This window comes from Corvus hawaiiensis, chromosome 20, assembly GCF_020740725.1.
Source record: "Corvus hawaiiensis isolate bCorHaw1 chromosome 20, bCorHaw1.pri.cur, whole genome shotgun sequence".
In the NCBI taxonomy this organism is placed as follows: Eukaryota; Metazoa; Chordata; class Aves; order Passeriformes; family Corvidae; genus Corvus; species Corvus hawaiiensis.
The window spans coordinates 4,131,287-4,159,238 of record NC_063232.1 but is presented as its reverse complement, the minus strand read 5'-3'; the positions used below and the strand labels follow the sequence as shown (position 1 = coordinate 4,159,238).

General features: G+C 48.1%; 2 protein-coding genes across 5 annotated transcripts in view; one reads left to right on the top strand and one right to left on the bottom strand.

Moving 5' to 3' along the window:
- The window catches only part of TAOK1 (TAO kinase 1), a 62,993-nt gene extending 43,965 nt beyond the window's left edge, over positions 1–19,028 (top strand). For 3 of the 4 annotated variants that reach the window (XM_048324562.1, XM_048324564.1, XM_048324563.1), the window contains exons 11-20: positions 871–1,038; positions 1,890–2,093; positions 3,261–3,395; positions 3,966–4,202; positions 4,950–5,078; positions 6,623–6,826; positions 7,313–7,552; positions 11,090–11,302; positions 12,388–12,570; positions 15,995–19,028. In XM_048324562.1, the coding sequence (XP_048180519.1) occupies positions 871–1,038; positions 1,890–2,093; positions 3,261–3,395; positions 3,966–4,202; positions 4,950–5,078; positions 6,623–6,826; positions 7,313–7,552; positions 11,090–11,302; positions 12,388–12,570; positions 15,995–16,456 (2,175 nt within the window). In that variant the 3' untranslated portion in view covers positions 16,457–19,028. The remainder of the gene's footprint in view (positions 1–870; positions 1,039–1,889; positions 2,094–3,260; positions 3,396–3,965; positions 4,203–4,949; positions 5,079–6,622; positions 6,827–7,312; positions 7,553–11,089; positions 11,303–12,387; positions 12,571–15,994) is intronic. The other variant, XM_048324565.1, reaches the window with a different exon arrangement.
- Positions 19,029–23,884: 4,856 nt separating this feature from the next.
- Positions 23,885–27,939, bottom strand: ABHD15 (abhydrolase domain containing 15). Its single transcript, XM_048324577.1, has 2 exons — positions 26,904–27,939; positions 23,885–25,655 (listed from the first exon to the last, which is right to left on the bottom strand). Exons 1-2 carry the CDS (start codon positions 27,758–27,760, stop codon positions 25,178–25,180), a joined length of 1,335 nt encoding a protein of 444 aa, XP_048180534.1. The 5' UTR covers positions 27,761–27,939; the 3' UTR covers positions 23,885–25,177.
- Positions 27,940–27,952: the final 13 nt, after the last annotated feature.

Sequence of the window (27,952 nt, the reverse complement as noted above, 5' to 3'; positions counted from 1 at the left end):
TCTACGGATTGGTTTTATTTTGAGCAATGTGCTGCAATTAAAGAGAACATTGATGGAAATGAAACATTTGGGAACATATTCCTTCCATAACTATAGTCTGAAACAGCTGCATGCCACTTTATAAGGACAGGTAGGGAATGTGCCATGTTGGAAACAGCAGTGCTGTTCTCCAAAGGAACAAAATGAAAGTAGTGGTGGTGTTAATAATGACTCATGCTTGCACAGCACATTGCATCTGGAGAAGCAAAAGCTGCTTCTGACATACACAGACAGTTCTTGCTTTACCTATTGGCAAAATGTAGCCACCTTTGCAGACAGATGTGTTGAATATCTCCAGGAGAAGAGCAAAACATGGGGAACTGTTCCAGGACCAGACTCTTAAGGTTCACAGCCTATTTTATGACTCAGAGCTGTATGATGAATATTTGATTCCCAAGCTTTTCTAAACAAGGAAAAGGGTTTTATACTGAGAGTTAGCTGATGAGTTAATTAACATTTGGTTAAGGATGCTAGCCAGTCTAGCACCTTTAGCTTTTATCTGGTATTTGTTGCTCTTCCCTCACTAAACCACAAGTAGATAATGTCTCTGAAGTCCAGGTTTATACTGAGCAAGTTTTCATGGCATGTAAGACGCCATTTCTGGGTTTTTACACCTTTATTTTTTTGGTGGAAGTCTGCCATCAGAAAGCAGTCATTCTGAACTCTATCTGGATTGCGAAGTCTAAAAATAATGGTGGTGTAAGCTGTGAAGGTGTTCTCCTCCTGTGCAGGGAAGAGGACTAATAAACCCAACTAGAGCTCATCACTGTGTCCTCAAAGCATGTGCGTTGGAGGCATGAGAGGCCACTCACCTGTTTGTGTGTTCTGCAGCACATGTTTGTTCTTCGAGAGCGGCCCGAAACAGTGTTAATAGACCTGATTCAGAGAACAAAGGATGCGGTGAGAGAACTGGACAACCTGCAGTATCGTAAAATGAAGAAGCTCCTCTTCCAGGAGGCCCACAATGGTCCTGCAGTGGAAACACAGGAGGAGGAGGAGGTAAGAGAAATGCTGGATTTCATCACTGAACCAGAAAAAAATTAGACTGTCATTTAAATAACCACAATTCAGATATTGCTGAAACGAAGGAAGGCTGTTTACACACCTGGCTGTAAACACTGTCTCCCTCTTTGTGCTTGGAATAAAGCTACCTCAAGGCACAAACAAGGACAAACAGGGTACATGCCTGGTGCTGGCAAGAAGCTGTGCCATGTGTTCATGCTTGAACAGTCAGCTTCCAGTCCTGTAAACCCTCACTTTTTTTGCCTGTTTATGAGGCTTCATGAGGACTCTTTAGCAACTGCAGTTAGCCTCTGTTTTGACCATATGTACTGAGGATGTTGTTCTAAGTCTAAGGCATAGAGATTTGTACTTGATTTATTAAACAAAAACAGGAAAAAACAGAAAAACAGGTCATCAAGGAAATTGATTTATCTTTTTTGGGTTGAGTGCTGCAGTCACCATGCAGAGCTAGAGACTCTGAATTCCAGTTCTTGTGTACACAAAGGAACCTGCATGGTGCAGGGTCCCAGCTGAGCACTCAGGTGATGCTGGTGTCACAGCAGTTTCTGGTGACACGCTGTGGCTGATACATGATCGAGTTCAGCTTGTTAACAGGCTCTCTGTTGAAAAGAATCTGACATCAGCCAGTTAATCTTCACAAGGCTGACTCCTTCTCTCCCCAGCATCCCACGTGAAAAATGTTTCATGGCAATGCCTGGAGGGTGGAAAGTGCCGTGATGTGTCAGGTGGATGCCTTTAGAGAAAAATGGCATGAATGTTCCATTTGGTAATGTCCGCAGGTACCACTGGGATGGGTTTGAATTTTCTTTCTGATTCCTTTCTCCTAGGAACAAGATCATGGTGTGGGCAGGACAGGAACAGTGAACAGTGTTGGAAGTAATCAGTCCATTCCTAGTATGTCTATCAGTGCCAGTAGCCAAAGCAGTAGTGTTAACAGTCTTCCAGATGCCTCGGATGATAAGAGCGAGCTGGATATGATGGAGGGGGACCACACAGTGATGTCAAATAGCTCTGTCATTCATTTAAAGCCGGTAAGCACTGGATTCTTACTGGAGAACTTTGAAGGTGTAAAGTGGGAGAGAATTTGGTTGGTATGAAGTCAGCTGCTCCCATTCCCAAGTCATTATTTGCAGTTTGTATTATTGTGCCCCAAGTATATGAATGTGCACTGGAGACTTGGGAAAGTGGCTATGAAAATCATTTATTTTTGTTAATTCACTAAGAATTATTTTAGTAATTCAGTTGTTTCAAAAGCAGTTTGCTTTATCAGGAGGAGTTGGAATGGCAGGTTGTAAATAAGTTTATTTGGTGGATGCCCTTAATTTGCACAGCACTGCCTTGTTGGACAACTGGATGTGAGAGTTCCCCTTTTTACTTCCTCGTTAGAGGATTCCTAAGGTCAGGACCTACAGCAGAAGCCGAAATCTGTTCTGCAGCACCCAGCTTCCCAGCACTTGATTTGAATATTTGGTTAATGAATAAAGGTGTGGGAAAAAGAAATGCAGCAGAAACCACTTCCCTCTGCCAGATAAAGGGTGGGCTGGGGAGTGTCCTCTGAGCTGGGCTGCTCCTGCCATGGAGGGGTTATCAGTTTGCTCAAAGCACTACCGTTTCCACGGCTAATGATAGGTGTGGCTAGAATGTCTTGTTCTTTGCCCAGATATGCAACAAAGATGCAGGTATTTCCTCAGGGAGTTAATTAGTGTATCATATCTAACTAGTAATCTCTCTGTGATGAATGACAAACTCAAAATAAGAATGTGGAATACACCATGACAAATTTTTAAATTTGCTTTGAGGTATTTCTGCAGTGGGTGTAATGAAAATCTTCCTCTGTCTTTCAGAGGTACAAAGATGTTGTTTTTGTCTTTCAGACTTGATAAAATCTACTTCATAGCTTTCATGTTTTGTTGAAGTAAACTGTTTAACTCAGCTTTCAGTTTTCCATTTTTTTTTCTCATTTTCAGCTTTAATTAGTAATCTTCCTCTTAGTAATAAAAATTCATGATGAAATTTCTGAAGCAAAGGTCCTAGATCAGAACTCCTTTTGCAGTATGTACCTTCATTGGCAGGAGGATCTTTCAGGGCTGATGAATGCTAAAATGGTTTTTTCTTCCTTTTAAATAAAGAGACCGAAATTAACAATCTTTAGTAACACAGTTTCTCTTTATTCTCTGACATTAATATTTGCTGATAAGGAGGAAGAAAACTACAGAGAGGAGTCGGATCCTCGGACAAGGGCATCAGAACCCCAGTCTCCTCCCCAAGTATCTCGCCACAAGTCTCATTATCGCAACCGAGAGCACTTTGCTACCATACGCACAGCGTCGCTGGTACGTGGAGGGTTGGTTTTGGGGGAGTTCTGCAGGAGGGGATGCTTTGAACACTGCTCTGTGCAGCTTCTCAGAGCTTCCAGAATACCACCAGCATATGGGCTGTCTTCGTTGACTGAGATGCTATCATTGAAATAATTTAGTGTCAATTAATAAAAGCTTCAGTGCGACACCTGGGCAAATGTAATTTGTGTATATTAAATAGTCTCAAACCCAATGTACCCAGCAGAATATAGGAAACCATTTATAATAATAAGCTGGTTTTTATTTTCATATGCATGCTATTAATATTTGTATGTGTGTATATGTATCCACCCTCATTGTATTAGGCTAAAAGGCCATTATTTAGTGCCAGCTTTATAACAATTGTACTGTTTTTCTGCTGAAGCCCACGTGAGTTTATCTGCTACAGCAGAATTGAGTTTTTAATGCTGCCATTAGGATGTGTGCTTTTCTTTACAACAAAATTATACTTCTTAACTGAATCGTTTTCTTTTGTGGTTTGAAGACTGCTGAAAAGTAGATTAAGCAGCATTAACTTCCTCTGGCCCGATGTGGTTATCTTCCTAGGTGACAAGGCAAATGCAGGAACATGAACAAGACTCAGAGCTCCGAGAGCAGATGTCTGGCTATAAACGTATGAGACGGCAGCACCAGAAGCAACTGATGGCATTAGAGAATAAACTGAAGGCAGAGATGGACGAGCACCGCCTCAGGTTGGACAAAGATCTCGAAACACAGCGTAACAATTTTGCTGCCGAAATGGAAAAGCTAATTAAAAAGCACCAAGCAGCCATGGAAAAAGAGGTAGGAGGTTATGGTTTATCAGACCAACCCATGTTTGTTAATTACATGGAATTGTCCACTTCCCCTGACTGATCTAGAGATGACAGTGTGGGCTCTTAGATGTCTTGTTTTCAGGAGGCAAGCAAATTGCTAATTAGAAAATGGTTAATAATCACCTCCTTACACTAAGGGGCTGTGTAACTAGAGGAAAGGTACGTCCTTCACAGCACTGCGTTACACTGAATGTTAGAATCCTGACCCCAGAAAAAACACTGTGAGGGTTTTCCTCTTTCTTGCCATGTCTGTGCTGTCAATAATTGCCTGCCATTGAGCGTTGTGGAGGCAGATTAGCCTGCGGAGAAATGTGCCAGCTACACTTAAATGTTCACTGTCTAGTTGTGTATGGATGGGGGGGGCTATGCTTTTAAATAATTGATAATGAAGTGGTGCTCCCTACAGCAATTATTATCGATTTTTGTTCATCTCTGATCTCTCAGTGGAGGGCTGAGGATATAGTTTATCATAAGATGTTGATTTTGTTAGGCAAGATTAGCTGAGGGAATGTGGCACTGGAGAAGGGCTCTGCTGGGTGCCTTGATGGGATGGGGAATGAGGAGAGTGTGAGAACAACCTCCTCTGACTTGGACTTGTGCAGAGGTGTGGTGAGTATTGTGGTGGCTACCATGAGTTCTGGGTCTTGGAGCTGAAATGGGACACGAGCTGTAATCCATTGGGACTCAGACTGACTTGCTGCTGGATTTGCTGTAGGCTAAAGTGATGGCCAATGAAGAGAAGAAATTTCAACAGCATATTCAGGCCCAACAGAAAAAAGAATTGAACAGTTTCCTGGAGTCCCAGAAGAGAGAATATAAACTCCGTAAAGAGCAGCTGAAAGAGGTAACTCACCTGTAATGAAAAATAGGTGATATAGTGTGAGAGTGGTGAACATTCAGAAATAAAAGTGACACTGTGCACCAGAGATCTTCCATAGGACTGCAGTGAGTTCTGCAGTTTGTGAGCAGAGTCCTGTGTGTACTATATTTGTTCCATATCTTTGACCTTTGAGTAAGAGAATTTAGTTAGTTATTGATACCTGTATGTTTTGTACTTGTGAAAGTACAAACCTCTCCATTGTTTAATACTGCTTTTTAGCCAGAAACATGGGAATTTGGCAATCCTAAGGAATGAGAAAAGGTAGTTTATGAAAGGTCATGAAGATTTTTGTTATACATTGTTGTTGCAGATAGTGGCCATTCACTGCAGCAGTTAAGTGAAGTTTCTTATCACTTAATGATATTTCTGTACAGGAGCAAGAGAACAGAGCAATAAAGATGATCTGCATTTTTTGTAAGGAAAATACCTGTAAAGCACTATTAATTTTAATGGAAAAAGCTGTGTAATTATTTAATAATCATTGCTTTTTAGTAAAAATTTAGATCCCTGTGAAATGCAGAGAAACTGTAGAATGAAACTTCCTGATTCTTTTTCTGGAGTGATTGAAACCATAAGCACTATAAATAATTTTTTTGAAAGAACCATTTAATGCTCAAGCATCAGCTTGTGTGACACAACTTTAGAACTTGCTCCAAAGGGGAATATTCCCAAACGTAGGCATTTCCCAGGAGAAAAAAAAGGCTAAAGAGCAGCAGAGCCAAGAAAGATCTAACAGAAACTACAGTAGCGTGGGCTCTTTATAATAATATGGAATCTTTTTCTAAGTGGGCAGTAGATCACAGAGCACCAAGAAACACTGATGAAATACAGAGGAGTTCTGTCTCATACTTCAGTTGAAATGTATCACAACAAGTCTTAATTACTGCATGGGCATCTCTAGTATGTAATCCAAGCAAGCAGAGTCTTTTGCCAAAGATACTTTAAGCGATACATTGAATGTAGTACAAATGTGGAAACTCTTAAGTTTTACCTGTGAACTTCTTTACATTATTTTTGTGAGTTATGGCATCTCAGTGAGCAGCTCTGCCTTGATGAGTTACTGTAAAATGAGTACGTGCTCTGATCAAGCAAGACACAAAAAATTTTCTGATTCTGTTTGAACAACAGGACATCAATGCTTTCCTTCTCTCAGTCCTTTGGGAGCCTGTAAAAATGTTTGCCAGGCAGTATGGCAGTACCTCCAAGCATTTTCAGTGGCAGCCCATCATTTTGACATTTTCAGCTAATATGTAGGTCTGGAAACTGTGGACATAAACCAGTATTTTGGTCAGTGCAAAAAAAAAGTGGTAGTTAAAGTGGCTCCACTGCGATTTATCTCCTGGTATTTCCTTAGTGTACCTTATGTGATGTGATGCATTTTGAAGAGGCTGAGATGGCACCAACCTTGAGAAGAGAGGGTAGAACATAATTCAGTCATTTATTAGTCAGTTTATTAGCCAAGGAACTTAATGTAACTATTCCACAATTAATTACCTTGCGATTATCAGGAGCTGAATGAAAACCAGAGCACTCCAAAGAAGGAGAAGCAGGAGTGGCTTTCCAAGCAGAAGGAGAACATCCAGCATTTCCAGGCAGAGGAAGAGGCCAACTTACTGAGGCGTCAGAGGCAGTACTTGGAGCTGGAGTGTCGCCGCTTCAAGAGACGGATGCTCCTGGGCCGCCATAACCTGGAGCAGGACCTGGTTCGGGAGGTAAGGGAACAGGCAGAGATGAGACCTGGATGCACCTGTGGGAAGTGCATCTCACTGGACCACCTGCAATCCAACTCAAATCAAACAGAAGTGTTCATTATCACATCCAAAGTGTTTTGGTAGAACAGTGGTTTGATGCTTTGCAGTGCCATTTGGTAATTCCTGTGGCATCCAGCGTACAGATTAATGCCCTCTTGCAGGAGAATTGTTAGGTCCAAAAAGTCATCAGACACAGCAGTTAACAGAAGATGCTTACTGTGAATCCTCTTGAGCATCTAGAACAGGAAGAAGAAAAGTGAAATGAGGAAGGAAAAATTACCGGTGGCATTGCTGTCTGCTGCTGATAAGACCAAGAAACTCTGTGGTCTGTCCTCAGATGCCTTGGAAAGAGAGAAATGCCCTTGCAAACAAAGTGAAATGTCACTTTGTGAACGGAAATCCAAGTAAGTACAAAGAACCTAATAATTCCCTCTGTCCTCCTGTTAGGAACTAAACAAAAGGCAGACACAGAAGGACCTGGAGCACGCCATGCTGCTGCGCCAGCACGAGTCCATGCAGGAGCTGGAGTTCCGCCATCTCAGCACCATCCAGAAGATGCGCTGCGAGCTGATCCGGCTCCAGCACCAGACTGAACTCACCAACCAGCTGGAATACAACAAGCGCCGGGAGCGGGAGCTGCGGCGCAAGCACGTCATGGAGGTCCGACAGCAGCCCAAGAGCTTGAAGGTACTAAGTGGTGTAGGAACTCTGAAGGTACTAAGTGATGTAGAAACTCCAGGTGAGAGCTGGAGTCCATGGAAAAGTGGTCCATTACAACCTGTTCGCAGTGCAGGCAGGGCCAAAGTGATTTGAAGCTCATTAACTTGAGGAGTACCATAGTGGTGATCAGGGTTGCAGGGTATTGCAGGCAGGCCACGGCAGCTTTAGTCCCTCCTTTTCTTTGAAAAGCTCTTCTCAGCAATGTCCCTTCCTTTTTGGGGTAGTTTAAAATGCATTTAATGTTTGCAGTATGCTTTTTTTTTCCCCCTCCTACACCATTTTCTGATCCTTCTCTCCCCCATATACAAAAATAAAACCTGTATTTCTGTAATGAAGCAGTGTCATTTAAAAACAAAACCCAAAAGCTTTGTGTTGCTGTGTGCATCAAAATGAACTGCACCGTTGTCTTGGCTAACTCACCTGGTTAGTGTTTTTATATTAAAGCTGGCATGGTGGCAAGTGGGGAGGGGGAAAGAGAGAGACACTGGCCAAGTGCAGTGTCCTCAGGAAGCTCCTGGCGCTGACCTTTGCTATGTGTCTCTCCTGGGTTTCTCATGCTGCCCTTCTAGCTGTGGTGGCTGACCAGAACTATGGGGCCTCTGTAATTAAGGCTTTTAGTATTTTCATTTAAACCTTCACTTCATCCAAAGAAGTCCAGTGGTTTATTCTGAAGTGTCTGAGAAGAGAGTATAAGGCCTTTCACAAAGCTGCCTGGTACATTTCCTTTGAGGGGGCAGACTTCTCTCCACCCAGTGTTCAGCTGTGCCAGTAGCAAAATGAGTGTATGGCATACTGAGCATGGGGTTTCTTTGTTGTTCTGCATCTTTCCTCTTCATGGTATTTTCCATCTGACTTAGTGTTTACCACCTGCAAGTTATCTTCTTACAGAGAAAATAATCAACTTGAAAACAGAACTTCAGAAAAGAAAAAATTGTACCTGATTTGTTAATATTAGAATAATATTAAGTAGTGAAAACCTGGCTTGTGAGAACAAGGGACCATCTGATCACTGTTGAGAATCTCCAAGGATATAGTGTATAAATAGCTGATGACTTCACAGGGAAGCTGTGCTGCACTCTGAGCTGAGTAAAACTGAAGCAGCTGTATTAGGTTGATCCTTCTGAGATTAGCATGAATGAGTTCTGCCTCCCCAAGGTGATGTGGTGCAAACACGAGTGGACAGCATGTCCATTCTCCTTCCCTGGCTGCAGTCGGGACAGCAGGATCTGTGGTACCTCTGTGCTGCAGGGGCTTGGCTGCCCTCTCACCTCTGCAGATTCTCCAACCCCTTCCCTTTTCCAGGGAGGACAGGGCTGGAGCGTTTTGCAGGGAGCATGGAAAGCTTGCACTTTGCTTTGCATGGCTGTTCTGTGATTAGTGAAGGATTTCAGGCTTGAGCTGTCAATCCTGCACCTTTCTGTACATGCAGTGCTAACAACACAGTCCGTGGACAACCGTTGGGTTTGTAGCACAATCCCCTCTTTATCAAGGCTGTTCTCTAGCATTAACTCCTTCTCCTGCTTCTGATTAATGCAGGCAAGTATTCTTAATTGAATAGATAATTTGACCATTTGTTCAGTTTCTCTCTCCAGCAACGTTTTCCCTCAAGGGCACATTTCAGGCTTTCCCTTTGTTATTTAGTGAGGCTCTTTGTCCTGGAAGCAGGTTTTTAACGGTCAGTGTCTGTTCTATGACAGCACCAGAAGGACCCATAACTAGAATTCACCCTTCAGTGAAAACGGCTGTTATTATTTTGAGTGTGTTAATTGTGATGCAAATATCCTCTTGCTGGTATTTCACAATACTAGGTCAAAATGATCTTGTCAGAAGTCTGACTGGAAATCTTACCCCTCCCTTCTGTTTCCTGTTGTTAAAGCCTTTGGATTGGAAGCCTGTAAACAGGGTCTGGTGTCCAAGCAAGACTTCATAGAAAATGAGGACAAAATAGGTTGATAGTGTTTTGCTGTGACCAGGTCCCTGATGGGAATGTGTAACCTGCTGACACTTCCCTTAAGGGCAGTGAGAAACAACCTTAAAGGTTTCCTGGAAGGAAATAACTTTCTGTGAAATTCAGAAAGGTTAAAAGTGATGCATTCCTCTTCATGATACATGTTTTGATTTGAATGAAACCCATCTTTGTCCTGTTCTCTGCATCAGGTTAGCGAACTGTTTCTGTTGTTTTATGCAGGAAAATGTGCTTGGGCTGGGTGTGTTGTTTGATCCCACTGCAGCTTTCGAGGTGGCTGCAAGTGCTGTGCTTATCACCTGCCCTGCTGAGCCCTGAGTTAGTGCCAGGAGCAGGCAGTGGAGGGGCTGATGTGGCCACGCACAGATATCTGCCCCACTGGTTCAGATCCCAGAGCTCTTCCAGCTTACTCGAACAAAAATCTGGTCCTGTGCTGTTTGTGCCTCTAGTGCTTCAGTATTTGGCATGGTGCCTAACAGTGGGAAGGCCCTCATGTCTGATTTTAGTGATTTGTGTTTATTTATTTATTTATTCATGCCATGGTGAACTTGATCATCTGTCAGTTAACCATCATCACTCATCACTTCTGGGTTTTGCTTTGTTAGAAGTATCCCTGCCAGCCATCCCATAGAAAGATACAGAGAACTCCAGAACACCCTCCTTTTCAGGATCTTGAAACACTTACTAGCTGTTAAACTTCACAAGCTGCTCTGAAGGCAGGTAAAAGAAAAGGAAAATCAGTTCCTTCAAGGTCATACAGCAAAACTGGATCCCAATACCTTTTCTAGGGTTGGTGTTTCCCAGCCCTTTGTGCAATCACAGCTGTGTCTCTAAAACAATACAGAGATGCTAGCAAGTGCAAAGTGAGGAAAACTCCGTCTCCAGTAAGCCTCCAGTGGGACTGGGGAATTGTTTTGTTTGCTAGACCAGCACAATAGTACTGTTTTGTGGTGTACATTTTAAAGCATCTAGTATTTTTTGGGTTTCTCTGTGAAAACCAGGCTCATAATATCAAGGGTTAGAGTACATCTTATATTCATCAAACCCTCAATGGAAAAAGCATTGCTCTTTTTCCCTGTCCTTTCCCATGCAGCAGATCTGCTTCTTTTCATAACGTTAAGTGCTGTTCATATATATGTGTGCCATACAAGCACAGTAGTGTAAGTATGGCTTTTGGTGCTAGTAAATATTAGTCCTGTCCCTCAAGAACTTTTCTTGAAAAGCAACACCCAGGACTGGATCCAGTCCAGTGACAAATGTGAGACTCTTTGTGCAGAGACAGCTGTATTTAGGCTGGAGCTTTGTTATAAAAGTGTCTGTATTGTAATTGTTTTGCACAGTAGCAGTGTCAAAGCAGCTGCAGCAATAGTCATTGCCTCTTGTGTATTTTGCTTCCCTCCTTGCACTGTAGATGTTAATATACATTTGTGGATTCTTGAACTCATATCCTTAATGTAATCCTAAATATCCATTTGAATGGATATTTCACTCATTTGAAACATGCTGGTTTTTTCTTTGTGTCCCCTCCATCTTTCCAGTCAAAAGAACTACAGATAAAGAAGCAGTTTCAGGATACATGCAAGATCCAAACCAGACAGTACAAAGCACTGAGAAACCATCTGCTGGAGACCACGCCAAAGAGTGAACATAAAGCTGTCCTCAAACGGCTCAAGGAGGAGCAGACCCGGAAGCTGGCTATCCTGGCTGAGCAGTATGATCACAGCATTAATGAAATGCTCTCTACACAAGCTGTGAGTCGCCTCCGAGGGACCCAGGGTTCCTCAGCCAAAGAGGGATGTTTGCATTTTAACCGCTCTGTATCCTGACAGCAGGCTTTCTGCTTCCTTGCTGCACACGCCATTCCTTGCACAGTCCTTCCTCTGTGTTTAGAAAGCTGAGTTCAAATGCAGAGGAAAGACCTACCACCCCCTCCAGGCAGGCTGAAGCTGAAGCTGCTGTTGCAGAGATGCAAAGTGATGCATCTGTGTGGCCACAGGACTGCTTTTGCATGAAATATGGCAATATAAACATCCCTGTTAGAGCATCATTAAATAGTGTGCAACTGGCTGTCTTAACTCATTTAGGTTTTGATTTGTTGATGATACCACCCAAAGCATGTGCCACTGGTGGAAGATGCTCATTGAGTCATGGAGGAGTCCACAGTTTTGACTGTAAATCTGAGGTCAAAGTGTTGAGAAAGTTCTGTGATTCCTCCTTTAAGGGATTCCTTCTTTAAGGAATGACCACATGAGCAATGCTTCGAGTCCTTGCTACAGCTAAATGTGCACTTTTCTTTGCAATTCTTGCATATTTCATCCTGCTCACATCACTTGGTACACAAATTTAACGCTGTGAGGCAGGGTAGCTGGCTTCATTTGTGATGGGAAGATTAAAAGTTCAGTATCATACTGCTTTTAGGTTTATTTCATTATATCCTTGTGCCCAAAGTCCTGCGTTGGCAGGGCTATGGACTTAAGTCTCCTGGGTAGAGGTAATTGGTTAATCCAGTTGAACAGAGCAAGAGAGCTTCTCTTGCCTCTAGCAAAAGGAGAGCTGAGGATGTTTGCACCTCCAGCAGTCTGGTCTCTGCAGTGTGGATCGTGGTTCCTGAGGCGCCACTGCTCATCAGCATCACTTGCATCAGTGCTGTGGGCTCACTGTCACCAGTCTTTGTCACTATAGGTCCTCTGTTCAGTGAAGTGAAGTACAATAGAGACCAATTGTATTGCTAAGAAAACAATGTCCCAACCCATTCTCCCTCTCCCCGCGGTCCTCCCCTGGAGTGTCAGCAGTGGTTACCCCATGGTGAAACGTCTCTATTGTCTGTCTTTCCCAGCTGCGTTTGGATGAGGCACAGGAAGCAGAGTGCCAGGTTTTGAAGATGCAGCTGCAGCAAGAATTGGAGCTGCTGAACGCATATCAGAGTAAAATCAAGATGCAGGCAGAAGCCCAGCATGATCGGGAGCTGCGTGATCTTGAGCAGAGGGTGTCCCTCCGCCGGGCCCTCCTGGAGCAGAAGGTAAAATGGGCATGTGAGGATCCTTAGCATACTCCATATTTCAGATCTTAAATTCCACTTACCAGTGAGAGAGAAGCTGCTCTTACTTTGCTGTATATAGTAACACAGATCATTTGGGTGTTTGTCTCTCTAGGGTTGAAAGCTCAGTGACGCATAGACTAAACTTTCTGCCAGCTCAGCCCTCCTGTGTGAGCAGCTTCTGGCTGGGATAGAGCTGCCTGAAGTTTGCCAGAGGGAACTGGCCTCTCTGGGCAGAAGGGATAGAGAACTGTTCTCTCTGTATGTGAGCTGGAGATTGGCTTCCCTGGCCCATCAGGGAGCACACAGTAACAACCTAAAGCTGGGAGCTGCAGTTTCCCTATGAAATTGTGTCTTACTAGCAAACTGAAGTAGCCAAAGCCACAGGCATGGCTCCCCATGCTCCCCAGATCTCAGCTTGTAGTTGGCTCTGTGTATTCGGGTGCTCCTTGTTGAAGTTTGCTTTTCTGTGCAGTGCCAGACCCGTGTGTGTAGAAATATGAGTGGCCTACACAGACCAAGGGAAGGGAAATGCACCAAAAACTGGTGGAAGGAAATACACTGTCAGCCTTCCTCCTGCAGTTGTTTTCCCCTTGGACTTACCCTGTAGGTGTCAGCCATTGCCATTCACACAACAGTTCCCAACTTTGTAGGGGCGATTACTCTGTGGCCTCGAAGTTCTTTACACTGCAGTTCTTCCAGGGGCTAATGGATGGATGCTGGGATAGTCCACAGAGCACTGCCCCACCTCGCGGCCAGCCGAGGGAGCACCCCCAAGGAGGCGGCACAGTCCTGTCGGGCTTTGGTCTTCTGCGGGGAGACAGCTGTTCTCAGGAAATAGGCGAATTTGGGAAAGCAGAGTTCCTGTGTGTCACCCGTGTGCAATAGCTGCCTTTAGACACCACTGCTGGTTATTTTGGTCCCAGCTCCCATCACAGCCTGGCACGAATATGGATTTTTCTGGAGGTGCATTGCCCTCTGGTGGCATGAGCTGCTCAGGGAGGAAGTGCCACAGTGAGCCAGTGCTCCCTGCTCTGTGGGAGCAGCACATATTGCAGATAGTGTTAGAAGCTGCGGTGAGGCCAGCAACTCAAAGAAATGCACATCAACCAATAATAATGTTGTAGAAGTCTTTCATTGTGTACCGGGATTGAAGTCTCTGTGCATGGAAAACCCCTGTGGAGGATTTGGCATCAGTAACGGGGATAGGAAGCATAGCAAGACTACTTCACAGAGAGGAAAAACTGGTAAAAATATCACTTAGCATAATTTTCTATGTTTGTGTCCCTATATTGCCTTAGAATAGCAAAGAAATTGATGGTGCTTCAGCTTTCATGGGTTCCTGTAGTAATACGTTCAGTCTTGGCACATGAAAATCACAAGTCATGCACCAGCAACGAGACCTTGGTGGGGTTCCAGCCACTTGGCAGCGACTCAAGGGCAAACATGTGGGTCCAGAGGCAGACACATCATTCTTTTGCAGGGGTATTTTTTGGGAGGAGAGGTGATGTTCTGTTTTTGTAAGAACTAAGAGTTGCGAGTGTTCTGGTGTGGGTCCCTCAGCAATGTCACCTGGTGTTTGCTGGCATGTGCTAACTGAAGCTGGCAGCCAGAGAAAGGGCAGGTATGTGCACGAGATGAATGTCTGCATTTATATGCACAGATAAATGTGTAGCCTGTGGCAAAGTCAGTCCCTGGTGTTCAATAATAAACCAGATTCCGGAAGTTAGCGTATGCATAGAAATCTGCTTCCTTTTCAGCAGGCTGCTCTTTATTTTTGGTGGTGCCCATCACCATAACTCACCAGAGCATGTGTGTCGTGTCCAACCCTGGAGTAAGGAGGGACTAGCCAAGCCCCATTGATGTGAAATGTTGTTTGTATTGCACCAGCAATGAGCATGTCCCAAGAGTGTCTTTAAAAGAGTTCAGATTTAGTCGTTTCCTTCCCACATGTCTCAGACACTTCATTTTCAGAGTGGTTTGAGTGATGTCACTTTAACACAGTGTCAGGCCTTTCAGTGAAGTTCAGTTGCACCAAGACCTGTCACTGAGACTGAAAACGATGACATGCTGAAGACATTGAAAAAGGAGGATTCTGCGTAGATAGCAGGACAGGAAAAAACAAGCAGAGCATTTTAAAGAGCTAATGTTAGAGAAGGAACCTTCTTCCTCTGCTGCCTTCGTGGCTTTCAGCAGGAATAGTGAGCAGGGCTGCTCAGTGCAGAGTCTGTCACTCACCTAGAGTAACAGGCAAGTGGAAAATGAGTTTCTGAAAACCCCAAATGGCTCAGGAGATGACTCATGCTGGAGCAGATTGTTTCCTAAATTCCAGATGAAATTGCTTTGCATATTCCCTGACTCAGGCAAGAGAGTGCTTACAAGTACAAGGCTCTGCCCAGTGCCTTCAGCACAGACTGAGATAACACCTCTTGGCCGTGTTGCTGCTGACAGCAGGGAGATGCCACTGAGCTATGCTAGAAGTCTTGGCTGCTGCTTTTTCCCCATTTGGTCTTTTTCACTGAGGCCAAAAGTAGCTTTTTCAGTTCTGGCAAGAAGATAATGGGTTTTGGTTCTCCACCTGACTGCAAAGATTTCAATAAGAAAGGCTTTCATCACTGTCTGATGGGTGTCAGGAGGCCATAGTCCTGTGTTTTCAGTACTTAGAGCGCTGATCCCAGTGCCCCTACCAAAGTAATCTTGGAAACCAATTTGGAACACCATTATGGGGGAGAAATTGGTGTTGCCAGCTTGCATATCATCTAGCTAATAATCTGCCACACAACTCAGCCTGTGTCCTTCAGCCACACACCCTGGAGAAAGTGTCAGGGCAGTGAAATATGAGAAAACCAAATTAGGAAAGGAGGTGATAAATACATGAGCTAAGAAAATCTGGCCAGTGAACATTAGGGAGGAAGCTGAATGTGGGCTTGTTCATTGAATCCTGGAGAAAAAAGCAGTCATCATCATAATCATCATCAGACTCAGCTACAAACAGTGAAGGTCACCATGAGCTGTATTGGCAGGCTGCACCTGAAGGTGCTTTCCCAGTAGGCTTCTATGGAGGCTGTAGACTTTGCTGCATCTTAAAAGATTAATCTATGTCAAGCTGTTGATATCAGTGCACACTTTGGATTTGCATCCCTCAAATTTGTGTATTCACCAGGGAACAGGGACCAACACCCTCCAATTGGTGTTCACCATGCTTTGGCCTGTGCGGGTCTGCGGGACTTAACCCTTAAAAAATTCACCCTTTTGTCTTCAGACCAGACTGCATGTCCATGGACATCTGATCTAGAGCCAGTTTCCTGCACAAACACAGGGAGAAGGTCCCTCAGTAGCTGTTTCAGGTCCTCCAGAGGCTGTGCCTGTCCTGCTGCTACAGACTGTCTCTTTTTTTCCTTCCTAGATTGAGGAGGAGATGCTGGCGTTGCAGAATGAGCGCACCGAGCGGATACGAAGCCTGCTGGAGCGTCAAGCTCGCGAGATCGAAGCCTTTGACTCAGAAAGCATGAGGCTAGGTTTTAGTAATATGGTTCTTTCTAATCTCTCCCCCGAGGCGTTCAGCCACAGCTACCCGGGAGCTTCTGGCTGGTCCCACAATCCTACTGGGGGTGCAGGACCTCACTGGGGTCATCCCATGGGTGGCCCACCGCAAGCTTGGGGCCATCCAATGCAAGGTGGACCCCAGCCATGGGGTCACCCCTCGGGGCCCATGCAGGGGGTACCTCGAAGTAGTGCTATAGGGGTCCGCAACAGCCCCCAGGCTCTGAGGCGGACAGCTTCTGGGGGACGGACGGAGCAGGGCATGAGCAGGAGCACAAGTGTTACTTCACAAATATCCAATGGTTCACACATGTCTTATACATAACTTAAACAATAACTGAGGGTGGCAATTCCACTGGAGCTGTCTGCCAACAGAAACTGCCTACAGACACCAGCCCAGCAGCCTCCTCAGTGCGGTGCTGACGTGTGGAAGCTGGGTGCACATGGAATATTGTATTCATTTTGTAAAGCATTATGTTTTGTGTTTACTAACTGGGATGTCATAGTATTTGGCTGCAGGGTTTGGGGGGGTGGTTTTTGGTTTTTTGTTTTGTTGTTGGTTTTTGTTTTGTTCTGTTTTTTTTTTTTACTTTTTGGAGGGGTCTTGGGAGGGCGTCTGAGAAATATATGCAATTAGTCAGAAGAGTTGGCTGGTGGTCATCACACTGACAGGACAGAAGGGCCTCAGACTGCCCTCATCATGCCATCCATGTAGGAAGTCTGAGGGAGAACGGAGACCTCCTCCCATGTCCATAAATTTCGATCTGCCACCCTGCAAAAACCAGGCAAGCTGCCTTTAAACCAACATCCAGGGGAGGAACAGCTGGATCTTCTGTTCCATTTTTATTTGTCATTACATTGGATAAATTTCTAGGGTATTGCCTCTGCCAAGAGGCATTTTCAAAGAGTTGTAGGTGAGGAAGAAGGTGAGAAGAGAGGCCAAGAGACACCAGGGCTTAACAGGGCCCTTCTACCCAAGTGCCCGCTCCGTGTCGTGTAAGAAGTGACATTCTCTCAGAAGGCACTGGTCAGCTGCCCGAGAACTCTGTAGGTAAACCTGTCTGGAGAGAACAGGCTAGGAATGTTTGAAATTGTCTGTCTGCTTTGGCACTCCCCGACTGTGCTGCTGGTAGCTCAGATGAGGTTGGGCAGAGGAGCGTAAGTAATGCACTTGTACAGCTAATACTGTGACATCTCATTTTAGCTAAGCATCAGAATAATTCTTGGAGCCCAGCGTAGTCCTTTTTGCTCCATTCAGAAATGTTTAGACTTTCAGCCAATCAGTCTCAAATGCCAGAGGTGTTTTGAGGGATGCCATAGTCACAAAATGCCATTGATCGGGTTTTTCATTATTACACACTACATCCACCAATTTAGTACCTTTTTGGCTTGTTGCAATTTCCTGTTTACATGTAGCATGTAGCCAACTGTTGAAATGTTTAGTTGCCATGGTGTACCAGGAGGAGCTGAGCCAATGACTCTTTCCCAGCTGATGACTAACCCACATCACCACTGTAGATCTTGCTGCATGTGAGGCTCCTTTTTTATTATTTTCATTGCTGCAATACTTCACAACTTTTACAGTCCCTTGAGATGCCGTGATATTTTGGCAGCGTATCACACCATGTGAGAAGGCACTACTTCCAGAGGGCTCAGTGGAGCTGCTGTACTACTGAAAGGAAGCAAAGGAGGTTGTGAAATCCATACAGTGATAAGGGAGTCTCATAACTGAACGACTTTGTGGCATCACGTCATCCCTTAGTGCTGGGAACCAGAGATGCCCCCATGCTCTCGTGCCAGTGCCAGGACGGTCTGGGTCAGCCAGGACTGTGGGAAGAACAGGTAGATGAAGTTTGGTTTGAGGCAAAGATTTCCGTCTTGGGGACTGACCAGCCAGGGTTCTTTGTAAATGTTTTTCCTTGCACACTAATCATCTTGAAGAAAACACTAGCTGCTAACTCTAGGATTTGCCTTTAATATGTTTATAGGGCTCAAAAGCGAGGTTTTCCGAATGTGTTTGTCCACGTGACATATTTATATAGTAAATAGTGTCTCGCTGCTGTTCAGTACTCAACAGGGCGGCGTTCTTTCGTTAGCTAAATTAACATCCACTCCCAATCCTTAACTCTCTGCCAGAGTCTGGTGAATCCAGCTGGGATTTCTAACATCTTGACGTAGTGTATCACTCTAATTGAAGATGGAAACTCCACCAAAATATGTTTGAGCAGCCTCTTAGTCAGGAGTTCTGTAGTACTAACAGTTGACAGAAGCCTGGGATGAGGCGTGGGTCCCATGGAGGTGCCTCTGGATGCTCCCAGGGGCAGGTGGTGATTGTGAATTGTCCTGTCCTTTCCTCTGCTATGTTTTTATGTGGAATTGGATGTTTTGGGGTCATTCTTTTGCATTGCAGTGTTGTTGAAATGCAGCGAAACTCATTTAGGAAAGGTACCTGTGTTTTCCTAGGTTTGGAGAGAGATAAAACCAAATGAAAGGCCAAAATTGTATTGGGTTTACCATGTGAGTGTGGAGGGTGTGCCCAAAGCATGGTGCTAACACAGCATTTTGAGTTCAGCTCCTCTATCCCAAACAGCAGCAGCTACAGTGGGGACAGGCTATACCTGCAAGTTCAGTGGGTTCATTCTTCTGCTTCTGTTATGGTTGGAATTTGGTCAAAGTCTCTGGCTTAAATTGAGCTACTTCAACAGAATACTCTCAACACATCTCTTTGTGTAATGTCAAGCATGACTGAATGCTGAATCCAGATGATGGCTATCCCATATTGGCTTTTTTGTATTCAAAAAGAATTGTGTAGTAACCATTTTTACATGTATATCATGTGCAGACCTGGACTATTCCAACAAGTTAATATTTTAATTAAAATAGTTTGCAAAAACTGATTCAGATCAACTGGTCTAAATGTGTGTGTCCCTGTGTGTACGTGGGGGAAGAAAAGCTGTCCCAAAACTGCCTGATCTCGAGAGGAAGTACCTCATTATACAGCTGTAGCCAGAGGAACTCAGGGTCAGGCTGTGCCTTGGAGGTATTTGAGGAGGCCCTTGGTGTTGAGAATTTTAATGTATCTCAGGTTTATTTCTGAGATACATGAACAACTGTGCACTAGAGATGCAAACACTCTCTGAATCAGTTTGCAAACTCTTTATTTTTAAAAGTAAAGTGTTTTAAAAAGTGAGGCCAATTGCTCCATGTTGTGCTCATTGCAGTCATGCCCTAACTTTGGTTTTAAAATTACTGTAATCTGTAAATTGTGGAAACTACTCCAGTACCTCAGCAAAGATGTTCTCTTGCATCTCTTACATTCATATTTAACACTGGGGAACTCTTCTGTGTGGACTACTTTGCAAACTTTATTGCAGTATTTTCAAATCACCAGCTTGACCCCTGAAATCTCTTTTCTGTGGTTATTTTTCTCTCCCCTCTGCAACGACCTGAAGTTCTGGTGTAGCTTAGCCCAGAGATGGAAAAAACAGAGTAGCCAGCATTTTTACCTCTGATTCGAATTTCCTTTGATTTTATTTAAAATCAGTGAAAGGGACCACATTTTCCTTGTTCTCCATGGTCCCAGGGAGCCAGCAGCCACCTCTCCTGTCCATGTTGAACGTTTCGTGCTTTCTTCCTCGGATGCAGCGCTGAAATGGAGGCCACAGCTCTGTTTCACCTGCATTCCCTCCAAGCCTGTGAGCTTCAAAGAGGCTGAACAACTAAATACGTGGTGTGATACCAAACTTTCCACAGAAAAATTCCCTGCAGCCATTACTTGCCTGGCATCGTTCTGTGTCCCACCCAGCCCTCCCATGCTGGAAGAATGTGCGCTGCACACTCGCTGTGACCTGCACGGGGGTGCAGCTGGGGTGGTCCTGGGGCCGTGCTGTTGTTTAACCCCCCAGGACCCTTCGCCTCCAGGCTCCCAGCCCCTCGACCCTGCTTACGTGCCATTTCTTGAGAGGCAATAAATCCTATCGTACCACTGTCTACCATTACTCTGTTGAATACGCACATCTCTCTGGATATATATATGGTATCTCATTTGTATATATTTATATACTCTGTATGTACGTGTGTGTGGGTATAGGTGCATACACACCTCATGCTGTGCATTTCTGTCAGGGCACTTCAGTTCTGCTGTTCTTTAGCACTCCTGTTTGGGAGCAAAAGCAACCCCGCAGCAGGGCTCTCAGGGCGAGGGCACTGACGTGGCACAGGCTGTGCTAGGGCTGAACCCTCGCTGAAGTGCAGCCCTGCTAATTGCAGCTTGCTTTTTCTGGGGCGTGAGAGGGTAGGTAGCTGCTGTGGGTGTGCTGTAAAGGAGAGGAAGGAGCTCCCTGAGGGTACCAGAAAGTCAGAAGGCAGCAGAGAAGAAAACAAGACGGTTTAGCGATAGGCAAGCAGTGGAGGCAATGTAGGGATCTGCTGGGGAGGCGGCGAGTGGGCCGGTGAAGTGCTCAGCAGGCTGAGCTCAGAGTCCCCAGCTGCGTCTCGCCACGAAAGATCACAAGCCCGGCACGGTCTTGGCTCGCTGCACCGGCACTGGCTTTTGGCATTCCTGAGGTGGAGCCGCCTCTAGCTCTGAACACTGATGGCCTTGGCGTGTGTCTGATACCTGGAGGTTCTTAGGTTGTGTGGAGGGGCAAAAGAGAAGCCAAATTGGAAGATTTAAAGTACACGTGTGTGTACGGTCTATACATACATATATACACACAGAGATGCTCTTGGTCCATTCTTTATTCTTCTTAGGCCTGTGTGCTTCGTCACTCAAGTCCAGCCAGCAGCGGATGGCCTCATTCCTCTCCTGGGTGCTTGCTCTGCAGTTCTAGTAAATCTTGCCCTGGTTTTTCTCATAGTAGAGGGGCGAGTGCCATGCTGGACACCACCAGCTCCTCAAGCTGTGAAGACCCTTCTCACCTCCTCCTTTGTCCTCTACAGACCCCATCTTAGGGAGGCATCTGTCAGTTCAGGGGATAAGCAGTTCTCGCCTGTGTCAGGTCACGCATTTTCCCCAAGGACACCTGCCAGCTCAGCAGAATGCCAACCCTGGGCTCTCTTTGTGCTACTGGAGAATTAGGAGGCAATTTTCCCTCTGTCCCTTTTGGAAGGTCTCTTGCAAGTCTTTCAGGAGAGACTCAGATTTGGTTGGGTCATTCTTACCCTTTCCCAAGGAGTAGTGTTGTCTTTGGCTGTGCTCCTGCCTGTGGGATGTTCCCACCCCAGTGCTGGCCCACAGTGAGCCCAGAGCCATGTGCCAAGGACAGAGGAGCAGTAGATAGCCAGGCAGGGATGCTGGTCACTGTCCCTCTGCTATGGTTGTTTGAGTTTGCACTTTTACAAATGAATTGAGCCGGAGTCTTTTGAGAAATCCATGTGAGGCGCTTTGGAGGGTTGGGGGTTGCTGTTTACAGCCAGAAAATAAGAAAACCTGATAGATCTAGTGGTTTTAGTAAACATCACCCCACCAGGGAGCGGTGGCGGCAGATAACCCGGGTTCCTGTTGCGCAATGAGCTTCAGCCAGCTGGGGCCGTGATGCTGCCTGCTGCATCCCTGCCCCCTTCTCCGGGGGAAGGAGAGCCCTTTGTCAGCTAGAGAGGGACTTAGTAAATCGGATTTGCCGGCAAACAAGCACCTTAACCACTGAGCTGTGGGTCTCGATACTTGCACTTCACCTGAAGGCTCCCTGGGGGGGAGAAGGCAGTTTGGTACATGGCCATTGGCTCTGCACCTGCCTGGCATCCTCAAAACATCCTAAAGCCATGTCCTAGGGAAAATAGACCCCAATATCAGCTCCCGCTCTCCTTGCTTTCTCTGAGTGCACACAGTGAGACCAGGAACCAGGAGGGCCGAGCATTGCCCCCACGGATGTGAACAAACCCGGGGGGAAACTTCCCCCCACCTCGCCCCTCCGGCCCCCTGCCCCGCTCCCCACCCTTGAGTACGGGTACCTCAGAACATGCACAGTTTGAATTTTCACTGACAATTAGTTTAATTATTGTCAGTGAAAAGAATTGTAATTATCTGTAAATATGTAGTTAACAAATTGACCTAGTTTCTGTATTTTTTAAGTTTTTGTACTAAAATTTATAGATACAGTATGTGCCAGCTAGCAAAAAGCTACTGTAATTGCCAGTCGTAGTTCAGCATGCACCTAATCCCTGAGACTTGTCCAGTGATGCTGTAAGGAATTTGTGCTTAACTGTTGCGAGCTGGGGAGGCCAACAGCCGCTCGCCCGGGGCTTTCGGCTTCCAGCCTCCGGCTGGGTTTTCCCTGATGGCTGTGTGGAATCTCCTTCCCATGAGCGTCGTGTGCCGCACGGAGGGCAGTGCGAGGGACAGAGCGGTGGCTTCGAGCTTGCTCTGGAGCTGAACTCAACGGGAACCAAGTTCAGGTTCTTTGCTGCAGTTTAATACCGGCTTGTGACTATGTTTTCAGTCTCTCTAGAAATGATCTGTTTTTCCCCTTCCAACTGCTTTTGTCTTAAACCCGAGTTCATCTAAATCTACTGGAGGAAAAAAACCGAAACAAAAAAAGACTTTGATTTGAGACCGTTGCCTGCTTTTAGTGCCAGGATCACACATTTCTATGGCAACTCTGAGCTCAGCAGAGTGCAGAAATCAGTGCAGGGTTGTTGACGAGCTGAAGTCAGCGGCCGCTGCCTCTGCACGGCTCCGGCAGAGCCCAACTGTGGCTGGTGGCAGCTGCCAAGAGCAAGTTTGGGGGTGCAGTGTGATGTCTTGTGGGGGTCCTGGTGTCCCTGCCCTACTGCAGCTGGCTTGCCCTGCAAGACCTGCTGCTGAGTGAGGCATGGGCTCCTAGGAATGGTCAGGATTTGTGCTCCGTGTCCTGTGGCAGAGGCAGGCCTGTGAGTCAGTAGCTGGGCTGAGCATCCCGGGAAGCTGCGAGCAGAGGAGTTTGAGCGCCGGTGAGGCTGTGCTCTCCGGGTCTGGTTGTCCTGGAGGTTGTAGGGAATGGGAGCTTGTAAGGATTCAAGGATCAGAGAAGGAGAGGCAGACGTGCGCGTACGGGTTTGGCTTCTGGCAAGCAAACCACCCGCTTCCTTTCTTCAGCTTTTCTTCCCTCCTAACCCCCCGCAGCTCTTCCCCCTGCTTGCTTGGAAAAAGAACATTTTTTTTTACCTGCCTAGAAACAGCTAAAAGATGGGGGGGCAGCCCTGATGTAAATAATTAACGTTGCAAAGTGAAGTGTGTATAACATAAAAGGCTACAGCCCTTTGGTGACTTGTAAATGCTTTGAGAAGGTTGTGGTAAGACGTGGAGGGGCCAAGCGACCTGCCCGGCCCCGCAGCCATCGCTGCCCCACCGCCACCGCGGGGCCGGGGGGTCGGGACGGGATGGGGGGACACCCCGGGCCCCTTGGCCGTGGGACCCCCCCCCCGGTGTAGTGGATGGGAGGGTAGCGTAACGTGTGTAATACGGATAGGAGAAGCTGTGTGAGGTGTGTATAGTGTATATTTTTTAAAAATAGCTTGCTTGTGTTGTGAAGATTTTAAAGACAAACTTGAGAATTCTAGCCTAACTATTAACACAAGTTTAACATCAGTTACCCCACTGGGTTCAGAGCCTCTTGAATGTATATTCCTTTTTGTAACCTAAATGACCTATTCTTCTACCAGCAGTCAGCCAGACATCCTATTTATATTTTTAATTTTATATATTACTTTCCATTTGTTTTCATTATTTCCAGCATGTTTCTGGGTTTGGGTTTTTTGTTTGTTGGGGGGGGGGGGGGGGGGGGGGTGGGTGGGTGTTTCTTTTTGCACAAGCATTGTGTGAAGTCAAGGAAATGTTAACTCAAACCTGGTATTTTCCAACCTGTTCCCCCTCCCCTTCCTCTCCTCCACCCCTGTTGTGTTTTTTTTTTCTTTCTTCCGCCAACAGTTTGGGATTTTTCTGGGCTGGGATGCAGCGGGTGGGAGGAGGGGATGGCTCTTTTCCATTTGCAGCTTTTGTGCAAATGCCAGGTCTTTTTGCCAGTCAACTAAAAAAATGCTTCACTTGCTGGTTGCTTTAAAAAGGAAAAAAAAATTAAATAAAAAACAAAAATGTAACCTTATCAGTGCGATGTAGACCCCGGCAGGAGGAGGGGAAGTGCACACCTGTAGCCACACACCTCTGGCTTTGGCTGCGAAACAAAAGCAAACCTTTCCTGGTGAGGAGGTGACCACAGGGCAGCTGCTGCCCGACCCCGTGGAGGGTTTGCCGCGCACGAGCTCCGTGTGCGGCCGGGCTCGGAGCCGTGCCGGGAGCGCCGTGCCTTGGGCTTGCTCTTCCCCCCTTGGCACCCGCCTGTTCATGTGCACAAACCCAGGAGCTGCCTGCTGATGACAGCAAAGCTATTGCTGCTTTTCCTCTCCTCCTCCTCTTCCTCCTCTCCCCCTCCCCAACGAGGTCCAGCTCCCCAACAAGAGCTCGCCCAGCGCCCGGCCCCAGGGCCGTGGCCATTTGCTCTGGGGCATCATCCACGTATGGCCAAGCCTGGATGGCGCCGTGCTGTGCCACAGAGCATTAGATAGAAAAAAACACACACATATCTGCTGTTTTACTATGAACACTGGTCTGAGGTTTCCAGGCTCAGCACCACGGTGATGGGCCACGAAGGATTTAACCAGGGGAATTAAACTCCTTCCTGCTTCCGTGTCTGGTAGCACCAGCTGGTATGAGTGAATCTACAGGTGTGCGTTTTCCTTCTTGTAGAAAATGCCACGAGCACTAACTGGTAAGGCTTAATGTACAGTATATTGTCAGTATTCTGGTATTCTTCTGGTTCAACATACATTATAGCTCATATATAACCTGTATTAATTGTATAGATTGTGCATTTAAAGCTGTTACCAAGTTGTCAGAAAATAAGAGAAGAGAAAAAAAAAATAAGGTCATATGTAATATTTTGTTTGTAAGTATCCTTTGTATCATAGCAAAGGAAATGTTAAAAAAAAAAAATCAACTGTAATAAAGTAATTTTAGTACACGGAGTGTCTGCCTGCCTTTGTGAAACCCTGCCCTGGGGGGGGGTGGGGGCTACCGCGTGTAGGACCTCTGCCAGGTGAACACGGGGGGCTCGACGGAGGGACCCCCCCACCTGCGGGGCCGCGGCAGCCCCTTCCTCCGCTCCTCCGTCCGCAGGAACTCGGCCATGGCCCTGAAATATTCCAGCACGGCCTCGTGGGCCCAGCAGCGCCCCGGCCGCCGCCGGGGGAAGCCGCAGTGCCCCCCGTGCGGGGTCAGCAGCAGGAAGAAGTAGGGGCTGCTGCGGAAGAGCTCCGTGGGCAGGCTCTGGGCCGGGGGGCCGCGCACGGGGTCGTCGGCGCTGCAGAGGCACAGCACCGGCACCGCCGCCTCGTCCGCGTCGCGCAGGGGCTCGTTGCGCTCCCAGTAGCACTCCCAGCTGGTGGGGCGGCTCCGGGTCCGGCAAAAGAGGGTTTCTTCCAGCTCCCGCAGCGAGCGGCTGCCCAGGAGCATGTCCATGTCCACCACCTCGGCCAGGGCCCCCGCGTACCTGCGGGAATGGGGCGGCCGCCGTGGGCTTGGAGGTGCAGGGATGCCGCCGGGGGGCTGGGGAATGCTGCGAGCTATGGGGACACTGGATGTCCCCGTATGGATGTGCTGGGGACTTCGGGGATGTTGCTATGGACGGGGGGACATGGGGATACTGTACGGCATGGGGAACACAGGGAATGTTGGCAGGGGCTGGAGCGTGCTGCCAGAGGGGTGGAGGGTCATAGGGATGGCACTTGGAGCTGGGGGCTACAGGGATGCTGCGGCGTGGGTGCCACCAGCTCGTCTGCCCATGGGCTGCTCGACAGTCCTGCCCTTCATGCAGGGAATAGGGGTGACCTCGACTGTCCCAGCCCCAGAAGGGCTCGGGAGGGCCATCCCAGCCCCTTGCCAGGGATCCTGGAGGGTCCCCACAGCGCAGCCCGGATGCCATGACAACGGGAGACAGCCGGCACTCCCATTCCGTTGCCGTGACAGCAGCATTTGCAGTGGGTATCGGGAAATAGGGAGGGGGGAGACCCTCTGCTGCCCACCCCCCAATACCCCATCCCTGCAGTAAGCACTGTACCTTGCTGCACGGCTGCACCCGTCACCTGTTTGCCCCTATGTTTTTGGGTTTACCTGCATTTTTTTGGCCCCCATCTGCCCCCACCTGCAGGATCCCTTTGCCCCCACAAGCTCTCAGCACCACCCGGGGAAGTGCCCCTTGCTCAAGGCCTTGGCAGACAGGTCTCCTGTCCCAGCCGGTGCTTGGCCCACTCCAGCCTGGCTGTGTTAGGCAAGAGGGAACCCAGACCCCTTGGGAAGGGAACGCAGCAGTCACAGCCGCCTGTCCAGCTATGGGTTGACATCAGAGTCCCCCCCAGGGCCAGCAGGAGGGTCGGGTGCTGGGGACAAGGGGCAGTGCAGGGCAAGGGGCCGGCCCCACTCACCCCTAGGGGTCCAACACCACACAGGGGCTTCACCGATCCCTCCCAGGGGTGACAGATCTCCCAGCTCAGGAACCCCAAGATGCTGCCGCAGCCCCAGCCAGGCTGAGGACACATGTGGTGGCCCAGCTGGCCCCATGGCAGCCAGCTCCAGGCTGGTGTTCATTAACCAGCACATTTTGCTGCCCTCAGCACCTCTGCCCCTGCACTGAGGCTCCCGGTGCCGGCAGCAGCACCCACCGCATGCACACCCCCAGGGATGACTGAGGGGTTCCCGGGGTACCTCCTCCACCTCCCCAAGCCCAAGGGACTCCACTGACCTGCTCAATCCCTGCTTGAGGTGGAGGAGCAGCGGCCACTCGTAAAGCCAGGGCATCCCGGCCTCAAACCAGTCCCGGCCACGGAAGATGGGGGAGAGGCAGGCGGCGGCGGCCAGGCGGCTGGAGGAGCCGCTCTCCCCCAGGTAGGCGAGCAGCAGCCCCGAGCCCGAGCCCTCGCTGACGGCCAGCAGCGAGGCAGAGGGGTGCCGGCACCGCAGGTAGGTCACAGCCTCCCGCAAGTCCCCGGGGTCCCCGAAGGGCTGGAGCCGGGCGGTGGTGAGGGGGCAGCCGTTGTGGCCCCGGCGGTTGAAAATGACAGGGACGAAGCCCCGCTCCAGCGCCCGCAGCCCCAGCTGCAGCAGCCCCCCCGTCACCTTCCCGGCAGCGTTGGGGATGAGCAGCAGCACTGGGCTGGAGACCCCCCCACCGCCACCCGCAGCCCCCCACGGCCCCACGAGCCAGTCCAGGGCCACCACCCCAGCGTCGGGCAGCTGCAGGAGCTCACGGGCCACCACCGGCTCCGGCTCAGGTGGCTGCAGGAGCTGCCAGAGCATCTGGAGCTTTGGCCAGCGCGGCCACGGCCAGCGACCCCCCCGCAGTGCCGCTGATCTCCCCAAGCTCCGCACCAGGTGCTGGGCCAGAGCCGAGGGCTTGCACAGCAGCCGGCAGTGCCCCGAGCCCTCTTCGGCCATGAAGAGGATCCCCTCCTCCTCCTCCTCCTCCTCCTCCTCCTCCTCCTCCTCCTCCTCTCCCACGTCTCCAGGCGCCTCCAGCCTCCCTGCCCAAAGGCACCAAGCTAGGACGGCCAGCCCCATGAGCACCGCAGCTGCGGCCACCAAACCCTCCGGGGACAGCATGGAGGCGGCAGGAGCCCCAGCCGCCAGCCCCGATGGTCGGCGGGTTCGCAGAGCGATGGCGGGGCCGTGCTGGGAAAGCCCAGCCCCGGGGCTGGGCAAACAGCAGGGCTGTGCCGGGGATGGCGTGAGCGGCCGCCAGCAGGGCCAAGGGGACTGGGTGAAACGGGAGAGACACGTGGCCAAGCCCTGCCT